At 39.1% G+C, this 20,148-nt stretch overlaps 1 protein-coding gene across 1 annotated transcript in view; it reads left to right on the top strand.

Annotated features, from left to right (window-relative positions):
* The window catches only part of side-II (sidestep II transmembrane protein), a 79,218-nt gene that overhangs the window by 23,982 nt on the left and 35,088 nt on the right, over window positions 1–20,148 (top strand). The window contains exons 3-8 of the mRNA XM_020954462.2: window positions 12,416–12,542; window positions 15,785–15,902; window positions 18,063–18,156; window positions 18,275–18,388; window positions 18,753–18,956; window positions 19,682–19,827. Coding sequence (XP_020810121.2) covers window positions 12,416–12,542; window positions 15,785–15,902; window positions 18,063–18,156; window positions 18,275–18,388; window positions 18,753–18,956; window positions 19,682–19,827 — 803 coding nt within the window. The remainder of the gene's footprint in view (window positions 1–12,415; window positions 12,543–15,784; window positions 15,903–18,062; window positions 18,157–18,274; window positions 18,389–18,752; window positions 18,957–19,681; window positions 19,828–20,148) is intronic.

Below are 20,148 nucleotides of genomic sequence, written 5' to 3' on the forward strand. Positions count from 1 at the left end.
TTTGTTGCTCGTTTGCTTGGCGCCCAGAGACAAAAGCTAAGAGGAATCTCTGTCAGTCAGCCGCGCTAAATATCTCTCTCGATGCATACATTGACCCAAATTTAAACAATTGAAACTGTGAAAGAATACAACAAAATGTAGTAAAAAGGACTTTTTTATAAGTGGCTGCAGATAAGCCTAGGGGAGCGGCGACTCTCTGTTGACGACAGGAAGTTTTTTGAAACAAAAACAGGAGACAGAGAACCAACTGCCAGAGAAGTCAAACTAAGCTGTTTCTTTTTAATGCAAAACAGCACGTTTCATAAATGTAATTACGCAAGTAAAGTCGTGTCTTTGTCGGGGGTTAAGGATATATATGCATACAAATTTATTTATATATGTTTTATTGCTCGTGAATCATATCTAAGTAATTTAAGGACCTTTAAAGCTGTACTTAATTCCTTATATTAAATTCCTTCTATGTTACATTATAAATTTGTAAAGTTTCCACTTGGCTAATCAACATTTTATATAATTTCCTCAAGGCATTTCTCATTTTTGGCCTTATGGTAATGAGCTTAACCGTAGTTTTCCTACCATTTCTACCCTACTTTCTGTCTGCTCTTGTTGTTGCTTGAATATTCATATTTTTGCTGATCTAGCAGAACAAAAAAACAAGAAAGAAAAGAAAGGAAAAAAACGTTATGAATTATTAAATATGAATGCAATTATCTCTTCGTCTGGTCTGAGCGACAGTGAAAGCAGAAAGAAATTCCAGCTGTCGTGTGAAGTGAAACAAGAGTAAAAATAAATGCAACTGCAACTCATATTCCATGCAAATGTACCTTTTGCTTCTCTTGTTGTTGTTCCTCTCAGGTAGTTCAGGTGCACAGGTTTGAGCCCTATCTTCTTTGGCCCCCTCTCTCTCTCTCCACCCCCCTCATATCCGACTCTAACTATTTGTTATACGGGGCGTATGTGTGATATTTGTCCTGTGCAATGATGCGTAGCCAAGAGCTGTTGTGAAATTAGGTGACACACTTTCACTCTGCCTCATAGTTTTGCATTTCGCTTCATTTATTTCTCTTCTTTTTCCCCCTTTTTATTTTGCAGTTTTTATTTGCAATTTAAAATGCACTTTGCTGATGGTATTTTAAATGAGAATTGTTCCATCAGGAGCAGCCACAGCATTTGCCGAGTGCAAATTGTTTCTGTGAAAATGTATCTGAGAATGGGGCGTAAAGGCTAGCCCCTGAGTATAAAGATTGGCATAAAGATAATGCCATATATAGAGAATGAAATGCTTGGGGCAGATAGGAGTTTTATAATTATTTCGATTAAACAGAATGGACAATCATTAATGTAGTATTTTTAGCAAAACTATTTAAACAGAATTTGTAGCAATGCCTGTGTAATTGTTCTCTTCTCTTGCCGGTTATGCCAGACCTACTTCCGGTAGGAATTAAACCCACAAGGACATTCCACTGGCCACAGTAACAGAGTCATAATAATGAGTTAGATTCTCTTTCCAAGCGAGTCCTGCAGGAAGGCTAAGAGGAGCAATGACCTTTACGCTCTTTAGCCGTTAATGATATTCATGCCTGGCTATTTCCTGGTCTGGACCACGGCTTACTCTTCATTGCGCTGCTCCTTGATGCGATATCCTGGCTGTTGGCGGAGAGGAAATAACTTACAATTGACCTCGTTAGCAGCTGCCACCAGTGTGTATGTGTGTCCTGGACTTAGAATGTCCTGACTGCGACCCTCAACCGTATTATATCCTGCTCTTGGTGGAGCATGTGGACATGCTGGGGATGCAGCAGCTAATACAGATTCAATTACGATCTCGGATGAAGATGAAACTGATGCAGATGACCCCGTTCTTTACGATATAATTTCACTCGTACTTTTACGAGTCGGACTTAAGCTTTAAGGGTATTATAATTATAGCAAACCCGCAGTTAATTAAAATTAAATTATACTTTGCGGGAACTTCCTTCTTCTCGCATTTAAGTCTTGAAAATAAATTAAAAGTAATTGTATACAGAGTCCTTTGGGCAAATACGAAGCGCCATTGGAGCTAAACAAATCAACGCGCATGAAATTTTCAATGCTCACAGCTTCTGCCGGCGCTGAGAAGGATCCCCAAGGACGATGAGCAACGAGCGGGGCGAAAAACAAAAACATAACTTGTTATCTTTTTTTTTACGACGGTTTGGTTTCGTTCTTCGTTATTTTTGCTATTGTTGTTTATCATGTGAGTGTGTGCGGAATGTATACATATACATAAATGCCTTTCCATTGCCGGTGGTTCCCCGCTGGAAATGTAAACGCGCGCTTATCATCGCACAAGTGTGTGTGCGAGTGTGCGGGTGTGTGCTGGTGTGTGTGCTGTCAAATGTCATTGCCAGTTGGTTATGTGGCTTTCGGCTCAGCGGAGGCAGTCCTGGCATCCGCGGCAGCAAACAACAACATTGCTGACACATAACAATAAAATATAAGCGTTTATATTTTTGTTATTATTTGATAAACACCCTTCCACAATCGCAATCGGGTAGCTTAGCTTGAAAGCATCATTCCCGGAATCATATCAGTATCAGTAGTGTTTCTTAGAACTAACTCATCTTAAATTGAAGAGAAAAGTGAAAATATTTCATTCCGAATATATACAAATTGCATCACATATACTTGTGATAGATTCACTACAAAATATCAATGCCATAGAGAGGTACTTCCCATTCAGAGCGTATTTCGCTGTTCTGCCCGCAGGCTGTCGTCCTTCGTCCTCGATGCCTGGGGGTGACAAAAGCCATCATAATAACTACACATCGGTGTTGGCTGTCGCTCTTCTATTTGTCGATATTTGTGCGGTAAGGTCACAGGAAAGTGTGGGTTGAACATTTGCAATATATATTTGTCCTGTCCGGAGCCTCCCCTTTAAACATATCACCGCATAAGTGTTAAAATCGCTCATCATGTCAACTCGCACAGCTGCGGGCGGCATTGGATGGAGCTGCGAGCCTTTGCCATTGAGCTTTATGGCTATGAACTGAATGTGGAATATATAACATATATATAAAATCGAGACTGAAATACATGCCAAGCTAAGCACTTTGAGCGGTTCTCTCCTCCTTTTTCTAGGCCGCAGCTGTCGGCCATTGTTGTGGCATTTTAAGTCGGCTCAGAGCATCGCAATAAGGGGGAGTGAGGACAGATTTAACTCACAACAATTGCGGCCAATCCAGGGACTTGGCTTCACTGGCAATTTCATTGAGCCAGAAAAATAACAAATAAATGGAGACAGGGCCACATAAAATAGCAACCTCTAGAAGCTTATGCTGGACTTTAATCATAGCATCATGGCACACATTCAGTGTATTTCGATATAAAAATCTGACAAACTGTGTTATATATGTAGTTGTAAATGATAAATATTTGTCTTGGCAATATGTATAAACAAATATAGTCACTGCCTCAAGGCTATGCTACTATTGATTTCATAAAAACGAAACTCTATACAAGGCAAAACAATGTTAGGTATTTATTTTCTTTTGTTGTTTGGTTATTTATTTATTTTGTGTGTCACCGGTTTTGTGTCATGTTCGAATAAAATGAGATAAGCAATCACTAGGAATTAAATTGTATTGAAGATACCTTTTAAAATGTTCTAAATTAAACTTATTTGCCCGAATTTCCTTATTTTTTTGTTAATTATTTCCATATCTTGAGTAATTACATTGCTTTGAGTTTATATTTATTCCAACCCATACACACATGTGTATTCAATCAACTTCCACACACACACCACGGAATACACCACGTGTGTGTTGTTCATTCGAATTTTTTCCCGCTGCGCTTGGCATTCCCCAGCTGAACTCCCTTCGCACTTCAATCATAACTGGCGCAGAAAAAAAATGAAGCTAAAAAGAGAAAAATACCACAAAAGTGTTTACATAGCGTCAAAGCGAAATATTTTATCGACACGCACATGCCGACACCCCATCGCATCGCACACCCCACCGAACCACACACCCCACTGAACCACCCAACCACCCGTCCAGCCAATCTACCAACCAACTTGATTCGCATGTTAACAACTACCAAGGAATGGCAGGGGTGGAAAAAAGGGCCATAAGACCAAAAACCAAAGGAAGCCAAAAGGCGCAAAAAATTATTGCGCTTTATCTTTTGATTTAACCTTTTGTGCGACAAAAGCTTTTAATATGCAAATGACTAAATGAGCGTCTTGAGGCTATTGGCACTCGGTGGTTTGGGGGTTCTGACTTGGGGTGGTTGGTGGTTTGGTCAATTGGTACATTTGCACATTTCATTAACGTCGAACCCGGCGAGGAGAGAGGTCCTTTTCCTATTTCGCTAGCTGCTAACTAGCTGACGTAGGCGACGACTTCAGCTTTGATGTGGAATGCACTGGGGGAAAACTTATGAAAGCCTGAGGTTCCTTGATGATTGCAAATGTTGCTATATGTGTAATAAAAAATTTTATTGAAAATAAACTGTTATAGCTAAGGAAACAAAAACAGAAATAAGCATTTTTTTCAAGAATTATTATATTAATTCCAAGGATCTTTTAGAGTGTCTTTCAGAGCTTATTAATATCTCTGACGCCGTTGTCTTTAGCTTACAAAAATCATAACACATCCTCACAAATTAAGACTATCTAGTTATCTAAACTATATTAAATAGTTAAATTGTATAATATATTACTATATCGTGATAAGAAAATACCTCTTAAATCAATACAAATGTTCTTAACCAAGTCTTACAACTTACAATAAGTAAGCTACAAAGTTTCTGTACAAGTTGTACAATAACTTTAGTACATATTTCTTCCTTAATTTCAGTCACTTTCGTTTCAAATTCATTTTAATTTTCAGTGCATTTTAGCTTGTGTATGTGTGTGTTTTTTGGATGAGTGTTAGTCTGCTCACTTGGCACACTTCAGCACACTTATTCATGCACATTTGCATATCATTATGTGTGTGTTTTGCAACAGGACCAGAAACGGGCCGAATGCCTCGTTTTTCTCCATCTCAACTCTCTTGGAGCTCGCATAGTTTCATGGCCTCTTTGGTGGCGCCTGACTTGGCCTGCGATGGCTTTGCCTGGCTCCTTTGGCCGTCATATTGCCGGGATTTAAGATTATGAGGTGGGTGAATTTTGTGGCTCACCACTGCAGTATGTTAGTATGTAAATCTCTCCTCATGCCAGGCTCCATCTCCATCTCCATCTCCATCTCCATTTCCATCGGCCCCCAGGGGAGGGCACAGGTCGCAGGTGGATGGGGTTATTAAGTCGATTTTGCCTTTAGCCAGGCCACTCGGCTTAAAGACTTTGCCCCAAAAGCCCGAACGAGATGGTACACAAACTCGGACAGATGCTGACTTAAGTTTCGCTTTTAGCAATCTTTATTGGCCATTTTTATGGGCCATCTTTTGAATAAGACAAAATATTATTTGTTTATTTTTTGGGTGCAAGCTGAGGCGCAAATAAATTATAACGCTGTTGAAGCTTAAGTTGTTTTGAACAAATTTATTTTCAAAAGACATTTATATGAATTTGTTAAAGCAAAATCGATTTAATTTTACTCATTGATTTTAACTCATGTAAAAGTATTTAAAATTACAGTATCCGGACTGTGTAAAAGTATACTTAAAAAGACTTAAATAGATGTTTTTAAAACGATAAGTAAGTGTTGCACATTTTAACACTCTAAACCACTAAAATTGAAACCTATTGAGAGGAAGTCTTTATAAACAAGTCATCAAGACATCTAAAGATTTAAAAACATTTTTTGTCATGTACAAATAATATTTGTAATTTAACTAAAATGTTTCTAAACTTTTAGCAACCAAATAAAAGGATTACATTACTTAGCTTCCGACGTATTTGCCATCAAATATTTGGCTTGCCTTTAACAAAAGTCAACTAAACAAATTATATTTAAATTTTGGAGAGCACTTAAAACGCCCCCAGGAGCCATAAATCGCCTGTCCTGGCCTGGCCGCAACCAGGATCCTGCAGGGAAAACAGAGAACAGACAACGAAGCTGAGCTGAGCTGGAAACTTTTTCGCCACTCCTGTCGTCTCATTATGCCTGCCATTTAAAACAAATTCAATATTCGCCATGCTTTTTTGCCCCCGAACATGGTCAACACCTTTGAACTTTCCACCCACAATGCCTTCTGGCCTGGCCCAGTACAGACAGACGACATGATTGCCCGCAAATACCCAACAACGAGAAGCCCCAAAGCCTCGTTTCCAAGTTCCTGGCTGTGGGTCTGGGTTCAGGATCAGGATCAGGGCCAGGAGTGGGGTCAGTTCAAAAAGTTCGAGAAAGGGCAGGATAGTGAGGGGCATCTGACAGATTTCTGTTACTTTATTATAAAGCCGGGCTTAGTTGTTTGGCCCGATTGTTGCTTTAGCTGGCCGGCTCTGTTGCCATTGTTGCTGTCTATGCAGATTCCACAGTTGAGCCCCACAAATCGATTCAGTCAGATGGGATGGAGATGGTATTGCTTTTATCTCGTCCTCTGATGGAACCAATGTTGCTACTTCGTCTGTTGCACCTGCAAATGTTGCTTCTCATCCAGATATCCTTGCCATTGCATCCTTTTCAGCTTGAGCTCATCCCATTTGAATTTTTCCTGTTTTCATTCTTCCTGATTATTGCTTGTTACGTGTATCTCAACAATAGAGGAAAACGACAAGAGGAAAGGCGGCTTGAATCAAACATCTGTGGTATTGTGCAGCAAAAATTAAATAACGATTAAATTGTATAAACTCGTACAATAAATCGTTCTCTTTATAGAGAAGAGTATGATTTTATTGCGAGTTCAACCTTTGATATATATTCCAGCAAAATGGTTTTCCCTCCGCTCCTTAAAACCCAATAAACTCGGATTTACATTTTCTGGCCTGCAATCCAGAGACAAGTTCTTGGAAAATTTAATTGAATTTCATGACAAAATATCATTAGATTTGAATATTTTTGTGTGCTGCCGTTGGAAAGCGTTGTTTTTCTTTTTTGTCTCTTTTGCCTTTTGCAATTTTGTTTAAATTTTATTCCATGTTGGCTGTCTGCCAATTTGCCGTTGGCCTTCATCCTGGCTAAATTTCAATTTGATTTAATTTCAAATATAATAAAATAAATGCAAATCTTTTTTTCCATTTCCTTCTTTGTCATGGCCCGGCTGTCAACTATTCATACTTTTCATAACGCTGGGTTTTAGTTTCACAAAATTGGGTATGCCATTGGTTAACAATCAGAATTATGTCATCGAGTCGCTGATAATGAGGTTTAATATTGGAAATACCTCAGTGAAACAACAGTGAAACAATGCAAAAAGCCAGAGTTGCCAGGGGTAAAATGGAAAAGGGATTACTTACTGACAGTCCTCGACATACAATAATTTCAGCGGACTTAATGCTTGTAATTTGTAAAAAGCCAACCACATGAAACAGATAAAAAACAGATCGGCTCAGTGAATCAGAAAAGTAAATATATACATCGAAAACCGGGAAAACTGTCGTGGCGAATCGTTGACCAAATGTGGTTTTCTCGAGGGTTCTCTTTATGTTTTTAATTTTTTAAATTGTTTGGAGAGGATAGGGTTTTTTAGATGATAAAAGTTCGTTTTGCAAGTCACAAAAATAATGTAGTAAAACTAATTAAAAATTTTAACAAAAGTGTCATAAGAAATATTGTTTATTATTATTATTATAACTTTCCATTATACAAATGAATCATTGCAATGCATTGTATCAAAAAATGTCTTTTCATACTTTTCTTTTAATTTGATTTTATTTTCCACAAAATCTTTATAGAAGGATTAATTTGGATAGCTATTTTTTTAAATTCTTTTATAAATTTCAACTTAAACAAATCGCTTCTGTCCAGTGATTGTATCTTAATACATACTTTAAGCCATGGCAAACTCCACCTATGTAACACTGCAATTTCCTTGAGCCCCCTTGGGACCTCATAAAAATACTCGACCCTAATGAGGCCGACGATTAATCGGCTGGGGAAAAAAAAGAAAAGCCCAGAGTAATCATGTAAACATTTCCATCCCGCAGTGCTTCAGTCTGGTGACGTGTTAATGTCATGAAAACAAGAAAGAAAGCGAACTTTGGGAACCCGAAATTTCCATACCCTTGCAGAGAAAATTCTTCATAACTAAGTCAAAAATGCATTAATTTCAATTCGGAAAGCTGTTCTATGCTAATTGTTATTAGGTTAATGAATTTGCATACTAAATTTTACATTTAAAATTTTTTAATTTTTTATGAATTTTTTAACATTTTAATGATGTAACCCCTAATCATTTTTTGAAAAAATCGACAACATTTTGAAAATTTATTTTTCCACCGTACATTGCTTGATCGATTCCGCAGTTGATGCTGATCAAGAATATATATAATTTATAGGGTCGGAAATGACTTATTCACTAAATAGCATGCTTTTAACTGAAATTATAATACCCTGTAAGAGTATAAAAAAAATTCCACATTTGAGGATCTGGTTGCGTCATGGTTAAGTTTAACATTACGGATAATTACAGGGCTCCAGGGCCGCCGGCAATTATGTCTGGAAATAGAAATTGCTTTGCGACCGGAGACTCCTTGTTAAATATCAATTAAACCCACTGACATCAAGTTAATACCAGCCACCGCCACCGCCCCAGCCCTTTGAAATATGCAACAAAATATGTGCAAAATGCATTTGACACAAAACTTGCGAGAGTGCGTCAAGTTGTTCAAAACTATTGTCATTCGAACGTATGCATGCTTGTATGTATGTATATACACACAGCCAGCGCAAAATTCCATTAAAGTTTTGCATTTGAAATTGCATCAACAAAGAGAGAGAGCGAGGAATAGAGAGAGCTTCCAAAGGCGGGTGTTTTTCAATGGGGCGAGAATGGGGCGTGTCACCCCGTTGTGTTATGGGGCGTTGCATTGCGGTAAACGTGTGTGTGTGTCTGTATATATATATATATATAGTAGCTGATACTGATTGAGGTTGTCTTAACCCCAGATGGGCCAGGAATAAGAGGGAAATTATGGTCAAGTTGAGGTTGGACAGTTATAAAGCAACTCAGGAGATTTATAATAACAGTTTCGTGAAGTTAAGAGGTTATAAATTAATACATTTATTTAGCATTATTATTATTATTACAGCATAAACATTATTACAAGTTTAAACCGAAATGGCTTTATTAGTAATAAAGTTTTCTGCTTTTAATAATATGCATTAACTCTTATTTCTTTTCTATGTCATAGTTGTCAAATATTTTTAAAGGAGTCTAAATTTGTTTCTAGCCTTAATATTTAGATTTTACCAAACATTGAATAGAACTTTGTTATTCCGTATTGCTTGTTTATTATATTATTAAAGATAGTTTTTGGAATTTAATTTCTACAATTTGTGTTTTAAAATAAGAAAATTTTTATTTACTACAATAAAATAAAAAGGTATATCTTCTTTCATCGCAGACTCGTTTCCACAAAAGTCCAATAATGTTACTGAATTATTTCTAATTTTCTTTTAAATTAAGCTACCTTTTATAAGACGATTGGTTTTATTTTCCTTTTGCTCTGAAATCATCATTAAAACTTTTGAATTCATTTCCCAAGCTTTGATCCCCAGAAAAAAAGAAACTGCAAATCAATTTGGTCGTCTGTGCTCAACGGTCGTTATGGGGTTAATTCATGCAAAGAGGTTATGCAGCTCTAGCACTTCACTGCTTCATCTATGTTCGTTGTTATTTCATTTGGCTTTTCTCTCCTTTTTGTCAGCACCCGGACGACGGGCGAGGGGCGAGGGGCGACGGGTGAGTCAAGGCGACCCAAAAGGCAAAAGCAAACTCAGTCGAGAGGTCGGAGGTCAGGAATGGCATACCGAGTTGGCAGAGAGAGAGTGAGAGCGAGCCCAAGTAAGCCAATCAAGGCATTCAAAGAGAGCATATTTAAATAGCTTTTAACATGCACGAGCTGTCGAGAGCTGACTGGCTGTAGTTAAGTGAAGGCCAAAAACCAAAGGCGACACAAAAATGCAGCCAAAAACCGGAGTAGAAAATTTTGAGATCTGCCAGGACAGACCGGAGCAGTTTCCAGTCGCTTGGTTATGCATTTCGATGCGTCTTCTTGCCTTTTTGGAGCATCCCAGCACCAGCACCAGAACCTAGAAAATGCAATGGATTGCTTGGCTAAAGCTAATGGATGCACCCAAAAAGGTGTCCAAGTCTCATATTAAGGCCAAAGCAAAAGGAGTTCCCAGAAATTCGATCTTGAATAAGAGAGAAGGGTGTGCTGTTTGCTTAAATTTAAATAATAGTAATTTATAAGCAAGATCCTATACCCAATCTCAGTCTCAAGATAAATATATAATCCTAAAGCAATATAGATCCATTCTCCATTCTAAAAGCTAATTAATTACTCAATAGAACACAAGTCTGCTTCGAAAGCCTTAAAAAGAAAACCCAAGTGCCAGAGGGCAAAGACACACATTTTCTTTCCGTTTTTCTGTTTTTCCGAGTCTGTTTGGATCACTGCTGTTTGGATGCAGTGAACCAGCCTCTGTCCACAGAGGCGGCAGTGCTAAGCAAACAGGCAAAGCATAAAATATGCTGACACAAGACCACCCACACACACATACATTTTTGGGGGGCATTTAAGCGCATATTTATTGTACAACGTTGCGTATGCGCAATAAATTTTCACAAAATTTCGACGCATTGTGGCAATAAAATGACATTTTTTCATATTTACACATAAAGTCAACGGAGAGAGAGAGCACAAAAAAAAGAAAAGAAAGAAGGAAAGAACAACAAGAGCAGGACGAAGGACGAAGTAGAGGGGCGAACTCGTAGGCTTAGAGGGAGGCAAGGGGCGCGTTGTGAAGGATGTTACAACGATTTTTTATGGCCGCTTTTGATATGTTTCGAAATATTTTCAGCGCAGACATTTTTATTTATATTTATATACATATACTTTTATCTACACGCATTTGATATGGGATGACGCGGGACAGCAACGACAAAATACTAACAAAAGCAGCCGCAGCACATGTGACAGGCAACGCTTTTGTTGCCGTTGCTGACGTTGTGCGGCTTGATTCAATGCCAAAATGTTGTTGCAGCTAAAACGCCGCATAGAGCCATAAAATAGAAGAAAATTTAAGAGACAAATAATTAAGCTTGTGCTGAATTTGCAGAAAAAATATACGGGTTGCGTTGCGAGATTCAATTCGGTAAGGAAACCAGCAGGGAATCAATAAAAATCACTACTATATTGTAGATTTGTGGGTAATATTAAAACTTAGAATCAAGTATAACTTGTTTAAAACAAGCTATAGTATACAAAGATAAATATAATTTAGTAATATTTATACAAACACATTAATTTAATTTCAATCAGTATTGATAATCGGTAAAAAGTATCATTATATAAGAAATAATTTTATATTCTAAAAACAAATTCTATATTTTTTAGCTTTCGCCTTGAACTTCATATATATATAAAAATATTTAAATTGAAATGAAAATTCAAGCTGGGAAACGTTTATTTTCTTTAAATATTAAATGCAGTCATCTTGCTATCACAAAGTTACTACGTTACTCATCTTCAACTTACATTTATATCCTTCTATATCATAAAGCTTATATTACATCTGCTAATTACAACTTACTTGTAATACGATTTTAGTTATGCCTTTTAAATGTGATAACTTTAATTAATTAAAATTAGTCTGTTAATTAATGCTAGAAGAACGCCTCTAAAAAGGAGATCAAGTTGACCAAACTTAGTAGAGCTATATCTATGCTAACAGAAATTATACTCTTCCACTGACTCTTCTACCTTAATTTAGGATACATTCATCCGATTCTTAAATTTCTTTAATGATACTTTTTGCCCGAAACACAGACTTTAAGTCCGCCTGATGAGCTTTGTAAGTTTGCATCCAATAAAAGGGCCTAAAAGCCTGTTGAAACCAAAGGACGCAAAAAAAGAAAATATTGTTGGTGCACGCATTTGCACATGCATAATAAATAAATACGGGCGCCCGCTGGCTGGTTGCTAAGCCAATGGGGGCGGAATATATGCGGGATCGTAAAGGGCGGCTCAAATTTACGCATTTGTAATTACGTAGGAATTAAGCCGCCATCAACGTTTAATTGCTAAAAGCTTTACTCGCAGCCGAGGCAGCCACGCATGCCGCGGTAACGTGCCCCGACAAGAGAGAGAGCGACGGAGAAATGGAACATTTAATTAACAAATTTTACGCATTTATTTTCTATTTTCATGGCGATGCTGATGCTGATGCTGTCCAACCGCACGCAAACACACAAACAAAAACGAACAACGAAAAAAAAACCTCCGTGACAACATAATTTTGCCTGGAACTGAACCACAGTGAAAACGAAGGACATTGATGCCGTCGAGGGGAAATCAGTGTCTCTGCCCTGCCCCATTACGGAGCCGCTGGATAATGTGTATATGGTCTTATGGTTCCGCGATAATGCCGGCATACCGCTCTATAGGTGAGTTTTCCCAGTTTCCCAGTTTCCCGTTTCCAAGTCCCCAGGTGTCTCTGAGTCCATGTCTGAGGGCTGAGCTGAATTGGTCCATTGTCTCGGCTTATGCACACATATAATTAAATGCAAACGAGAGTCTCGAGAGTGGCTTTCCTACCTTTTTTTAAATTGTTTGGGGCTCCGACGCACATAAGTATGCAATGATTTCCGGGGGGTGTCTGTGAGTGTGTATTTAGCAGGACTCGTGTTCGCCAGAAGAATGTGTGATTTAGCTTAGCACTCCCCCCGCCAACTGTTTTTGTTTCACATTTTTTGTTTGACTTCTGCTCGCCCTGTCAGCGCCATGGAATTAACTTAATTATGTTTACCTAATTTAGAGTGATTAACCTCGGGGGCCCCCCTCCGGACAGACCGCAGGAATTATGTGTAGTCGAAAATATTCGAGCAAGGCGTCGCTACCAAAGATTAAATTACGGAAAATTGCGAAGCCAATGCAGGTCAGATCACACGGGTCGACTAAAGTGAAGTCCCCCCTTAGTAAAGTGGCTGTAATTGCCGGTTCTTGGCTTGGAAGGCCTGCAGGGAGTTACTTCTAATTGCATTCACGGCATTTTCATGCTCCGTTGCGCCTTTTGGTTGTCAACCAAGGGGTTTTTTCCTCTCTAAGCTAGAGTTACTTGGGGCGTTCTGTAAGATTAAAGTATGCTAAACAAAATCAGTGATACCTTAACTTGAAATCAAAGCTTTGCTGGGTCTGTAAAAGTTGGAAGAAAATTGGTACAAAAGGTCATGGATCATAAAAACAATTTAAAAGTAATTTTCATAAGAGCTAAATATTTAGTTTGAACAATATTATAGGCTTTGGGGTACCTATATTTAAATTGAGTTTATAAACAGTCGCATTTAAAATTGTATAGCTACAAGTTATAATTCTGTTTGTTATTAATTAAAATTGTATGCCAAATAAATTTATTTTAAATAACCTTTTTGTTATGCCCTGTTCGAAATTATTTCATATTTTATATAATACATATTAACATATACCCACGTTTTAGTTACAAACAAAATCGCTGTTAAATATTAAATTATCATATAATTTCACTATTATTTTCAGATTTAATTTAATATCAAAGCTACCTGCTGCATTCAAAAGCTTTACTAAAATTCATTTTATTTAATTCCCTGGTATTCGTTTGTTACAAACATGGACTTAAATTTTCCGCTGAAGCAAATTATTTATGGCATTTTTGCCGCCAGACTGCGTCCCAGTTAGCCAAAGTCAATCTGCCCTAAGGGTATTTCTAAATTCAATCAGTCAGTGCGCTTTATTTCCTGCCCGTCCTCGTCCTCGTCCTCGTCCTGGTGGGTAAGCCCCCACATCCTTGCTGCTATCCCGGTGCATTTCCATTTCACTCAATTTGCCCAGAGTTGCGCTGCATATTATTTAGCCATAAACATTTTCTGCATAGGCTCCGGGACACCCTGCGAACTGTTATTAAGTTGGGCACTCTTTCGGCAATTTTCTTTCGCACACGCGCCACTTGCTCTTTCACTCGCACTCGCACTTGCACTCTCACTCTCACTCCTACTTCCAATTAAATGAAGTCCAACTGCTTTTTAGTTTTTTAATTAAAATGGCGGCGAAAGGAACTAAAAAAATAAATGAAAAAAATGGGGTTAACGTAGGACACAGGGAGAAATGTAGGGTATCCTTTGATGATAGATGATGGGTTTAGCTAGGAAAGATTTGAGATTATGTTAAAAGTATTCACAGTAAAGCATTTTTTTAAGTCAAAAAGGAAACTAACTCGTTATTTATTGAATTGTTCTTAAAGATGTCATAAACTTAAAGCATTTTATTATTATATTTTTTCTTTACTTACTAAAGGTCGAGAGCACTCTTTGGATTTTGATTGTATTAAGATTCAGCAATATGGTCTAGTTTACTTTTTCCTGAATATTTATAATACACAAATTGAACTTAAAATGATTCCAAAGCTGTGCCTTAAAATAATGATATATCCAGAATTTTAAAACTATTTACAATTTAACCTTTCTCAATGAAATCCAACCTTTTGCTCAGTGTCCTTTATGGGCCTTTCCCTCTCGCTGTTAGCCTCTGGAATTGCAGTTGCCACTGTGGCTGTGCTGCTGCTGCTGCTGCTGCTGTTGCTGTTGCTGCTGTTGCTCCTGGTGTTGCCGCACTTGAGCCGGCTGCCGACTGGCGTCGTGCCGCAATTAAGTTGTTGCATTCGCAGCGAGTGCACAGGCAAGTTCGACGGTTTCCCGCATAAATTATTGTGTGTTGCATACAAAGGACGCTTAAATTTCAGCCAGCCACAAAAAGCAGCCGAAGTGGCTGCAATCGCAGCAGCAGCAGCAGCAGCCGTTTTGTGGGGCAGACAGTTGGAAAGGGCTGTTGTGGGGGTTTGCTGAGAGAGCGAGGCTCGAGCGCAGCTAAGGACCTCTTTGGATAGGCAGTCCTTGGTCTGGCTTCAAAATTTGACACTGTTGCAGCCGAAAATATAATTGACAGCGAGTTGCTTTAATGAAATTGAAGTCAGTGAAAGCTGAAGGCTATATTTTAATTTATTAAAAATTCATTACTTGCTTTTCTGTATGTGTTTTAATTTAAAGTGTGTATATATTTTAAAGCTGCTTGTGGTTATCAAAAAATATGTATACATATGTTTAAACATTCTTTAAACATTTCGTTGAGATTGCAGCTTGGCAATTTTCATTCCCTTAGCCATTTCTTTTGTGTTTTAAGACCAGCAGTTCAAAACTCTCTGGGCTTCGGAAACTTGGCCCATTAAATGCAGTGTAGGCTTAAATATTCACTGGAAATTGAAAAATGAAATGACAAAGAAAAAAGCAAGGAAAACAAGAAATGAAAAACAAAAAAATAATTTTATCTGCAGCGCATAAATTGCATTTTGGCAAGGCTGTGCAAGGCCCGGAGGCACAGCCTCCTCCTCGCTCCACCTCCAGGACTTTGCACGGCCTAATGAGCAAACCGAAATAAATTACGCTAATTCTCGTGCAAAAAGTTTAGAGGCGGCAGGGGCTTGCTGACTTATATTGGCTATGGATTTCATTAATTCTAGAGTGGGTTGGCATTCCCGGGGCCTGATTCAATTCGCGAGTCAGGCCCAAATTAAATATTAATCGTGGATGGGCGGCGGGTGGCACTCGTGGCTCCATGTTCCCCGTGTTATTTAATGTATTTGTGTCTGTTCTCGTTCCAGCTTCGATGTGCGCGATAAGGAGAGCCGGAATCAGCCCCGACATTGGTCAGCCCCGGAGGTTTTTGGCTCACGTGCCAAATTCCACTTTGACTCGCAGCCAGCAACCTTGGAAATTAAGGTGAGATTTACCCGCGGGATTGCGAATCCGTGTCCCATTAATTTTCAGCAAAGAAGAGAGTGGGTTTAATATTTTAGGTAAGTTGGAATTAAATGCGACATTGAATCGCAAATGCAACGGAATGGATGCCATCGTTGCCTACTTATTCGTGTCACTGCATTTAAATGATAAAATTAGGAGAACTTTTAGAAATTCCACAAAGCTAAAGCATATCAAAGCAGATTCTTTAATTTGAAATTAACACTGTGACTTTAAATTGATTATATCAAATACACCAAAGAGATATAATAAATTCCAATTGCGCTGCAAGTGATGAAATGCAAATGAAAGTCTGAAATGCGTTTCAGAAAACATACAAAAACTGTGCGAAAATAAAAGAGAAAGCCAAAAACACAAGCAACACAAGCGGAAGTAGCAATGTGGAAAACATGGCCAAGAAGAGTCGAGGAAACCGAATGGAATGTGGAAAACAAATTTAGATATCAAAAGTTGTTAAATTGCCTGGCGCACGCGAAATGTTTATTAATGTCTTGCATGTTTGCAGATAACTTGATTTAGCGTTTCTGTCATGCAACACATAGATAGGGCAATGTGTGTGTATATAGTACGTAGAACGTACTTATGCAATGTGTTTGCTACTTCAACTCATCGCACTCACAGTCGCCTTCGCATCGCATCGCATCGCACCGTCTCGCCGTGGATTGCCCTTGCCAGGACTAAGTCCTGCCTTGCCTTGGCTTGCCTTGCCTTGCATTGGCTTTCCTGGCATTTGACTTTTTAAAGGCCAACTCCGACGGGGTCTTAAGTGAGTTAAGCAATAAACAGCCAGCAGGGCGGTTCGGGGACAGCAGCAGGTTCGTTAACGAGCTGCATTTTGAAATGAATGTGAAATGCACACGAAAAGGCGGCCACCATAAATCCGGCGATCGCGCTGGAGCTGGAACTGGCTCCTTATGAGGGATAATTCCAAACGGGAGAGGTCATGAATTATGTGCTGAAATTAGTCTGGCTTATAAATTCATTTTAATTGCGTTTCAATTGCGAGCCAATTAACTTTGCGATGTTTATGAGTGCCAGCGAGTGCAGGAGGAGCCAAGTATCGTGATGTCATGAAAGCAGAAGCACACTTACGTCCAGGATAAGCCATTCATTTCACTTTTGGGGATGATTTTCAGGCAATTCCAATCAAAAGCCAGTGGAGCAGGTCAAGAGTTATCGATGTTACATAGAAAATAATGTATTAAAAACATATCTCACTTTCATTTGGTGACGCATTTCAATTTATCTAATTAAGAGGTTAGAGCTTGACTCCATTTCGGTACACATTCATATGTTAAGTACTCGTAATTTAAATCAATATACCTTGTAAACATACATAATATATAGACTTATATGTCTAAGGATTACTGTATTGAATTCGTTTCTTAATTTCCTCTGAAGCCCAAGGAATTCAGGCTTAGAATCCAAAGAAAACTGCAATACTTTGGGCGCACTTAATTTTAAATTTTTTATATTCGAATAAAAATATAAAAATAATATATGGAACAAATACCTTTAGATATTAAAACAATATTTTTAAAGAATACCCTTAGATCAAGTTGTAAAAACAAATGGTTATGTTATCGATTCAAAAATAATAAAATACTCCCACATAATCAAAGCGCAGATTGGTTTTCAGAGTTTAGTGTTATTTAGAAAACTGAATCACATCACAGACTAGATTTGTTTAAGCTAAATTTCAGACCAGAAATTTGCAAATTTTCTGGTCAAAATCCCCTGCTATGCCCAATTAAATAAAATTAAATAAGTGAACAAGCCAGCTCGGACAAGTGGCTAAAAGCTCCCGAGAGAGAGCTCTCTTTCAGCCAGATAGACAATAAACCGAACAAGCTTATAGAAAACCGTAGAGGAATCCACAGAGACAAAACAGGCCAAAATCAAATTTGATCCGAGTGACAGACAGTATATGGCAGGACTATGATTCTAAGCCCCCTCAAATGCTAACCGCAGGAGCTGCCGGTGTGTCATGCAATAATAATGGAAAATTATATGGCTGGAAAGAGTGTTGCTTCTGCTTCTCTGCTTCTGTGTTTGTGGCATGCTAATCGTCTGTTTGCAAGTTTCAACCACAAATAATAACTTACAATTTTTTGTTTGCAGGATATCAAGCGTCATGATCAGGGCATTTACCGCTGCCGTGTGGACTTTCGCACCAGTCAAACGCAAAGCTTCCGCTTCAATTTGTCAGTAATAAGTGAGTGTTTGTTTGCCTCCCACAAAATGAAACATTGGAAACGTATTCATGAGTGCCATTGAAAAATGGTCCCCTCCCCATCGCCTCCACTGACCTCCTTCCACTTGTTTGTTCTCAGTCCTTCCGGAGCAGCCAATCATCCTGGATCGTTGGGGTCGTCAGCTGAATGGTACTCAATTGGGTCCCAAGCAGGAGGGCGACGATATCGTTATCACTTGTCGTGTGGTGGGCGGTAAGTTGAAAGTTGAACTGCCTGACTACAAAGGACGAACTTAACCCCAATACCCCGATACACACACACCCACGAGACACACGAGCCACATCCGTATGCTCGGCTAGACAATTTCCTGTTAATTTCCTTAAAAGCTTTGACCGGCAAAAAAGCAAAAAAAGAAAAAAAACGGCACAGGACGAAAACGGCTGCAAATGAAAATATCACAAAGTCTCCTTTGGCCGGCCCCTCAGATTGGCTTGTGGTATTTTCTCGAGCTTGACTTTTTAATTTGCACCATTTTTCGTTTTTACAACCATTCTACTTACGTTCTCCCCCAAGTCCTTCAACTACTGATATATTTTTTTTGGGGTTATCCCAATAGGTCGGCCGCAACCGCAGGTCCGGTGGCTCGTAAATGGACTGCTCGTCGACAATCAAAACGAGCACAATTCCGGCGATGTTATCGAGAACCGTCTGTTGTGGCCATCGGTGCAGCGCAACGATTTGAATTCCGTATTCACATGTCAGGCACTGAATACGCAATTAGATAAGCCCAAGGAGAAGAGCTTCATACTGGATATGCACTGTAAGTATTATTTGCTTAAACTTTAAGGATACACTGGACTAGGAATGGACTTTGAAATGCTTTAAAAATTCACTTAAAGTATAATAAAGTTAAGGTAGTACTCCACGCACCTTGACAATACTGACCTGAGTTTATTACACAATAACTCTTGAGAACTTTAAAGCTATAACCTTAGCTTGGAGGCCACAATTTTAAATGCAAACCCATGGCAGCATTATAAGGGCCATTAAATAATTATATGCTAACTGGAAAACAACATTGTCGATGGGGGGGCGTCAACGGTCGAATGTCAGGTTCTCGTGTTCCCAGAGAAGCCAGTGCCAGCTTAGTTCCCTTTCTGTCCTCCAAGTCCCAATCCCTAACACGATTCTAGAAACGAGGTTCCAAGGTGGAACCGTAAAACACAATGCGCCAGGAGCTCAAGGAGCAGAGTATCAACGAGCTGCAGACACGACAGCCGATGGCCGGACAAAGTCATAATCCTGCCAGGAAGTGCAGCACTTGAGAGCTGTCGAGACGTAATAGACACAAATTGTTGTTGATACTACCACAAGCACACACAAACACACACACACAGAGAGAGACACTTGGTAAACACAACCCAAGGTGGTTGTGGAAATGATTGCCGTACAAAACGAACTGCAATTATGAGACCATGAAATATTATGGTAAACAGTTTTAATTACAATTGCATTGAATTGAATGTTCTTCCTGTCCAATTACAGTGAAGCCGCTGGTGGTGAAAATCCAGGACCCGCCCAGCTCGATGATTGCCGATCGTCGCTACGAGGTTTCCTGCGAGTCCTCCGGCTCCCGGCCGAATGCCATCATCACTTGGTACAAGGGAAAACGCCAATTACGCCGCACAAAGGTGAGAGGGTGACACTGGAATGGGAGTGGAAATGGGAGTGGAAATGGGAGTGGGAGTGGGATTGGGAGTGGGATTGGGTTAGATGGCTTTGGTTTTGTGGACTAGATTGGAGTGGGTGGGAATGACCGCAATCGACGCAGCTAGTTGGCTCTCTCTCTGCTGCTGCTGCTGCTGTTGACTGACTCACGTTCAGCTCGATAACTTATTGTGTTTGCACAGTCATGCCAAACAAACGGAGCTCGTAACTCGTGGCCATCAGCCCCCTTCCCATCTCCGCCGGCACAACCATCGCAGGATATGGTGCAGGGACAGACATGACCT

The sequence above is a fragment of the Drosophila serrata genome, unplaced genomic scaffold, assembly GCF_035046125.1.
Source record: "Drosophila serrata isolate PLE 108 unplaced genomic scaffold, ASM3504612v1 contig_100, whole genome shotgun sequence".
Classification (NCBI taxonomy): Eukaryota; Metazoa; Arthropoda; class Insecta; order Diptera; family Drosophilidae; genus Drosophila; species Drosophila serrata.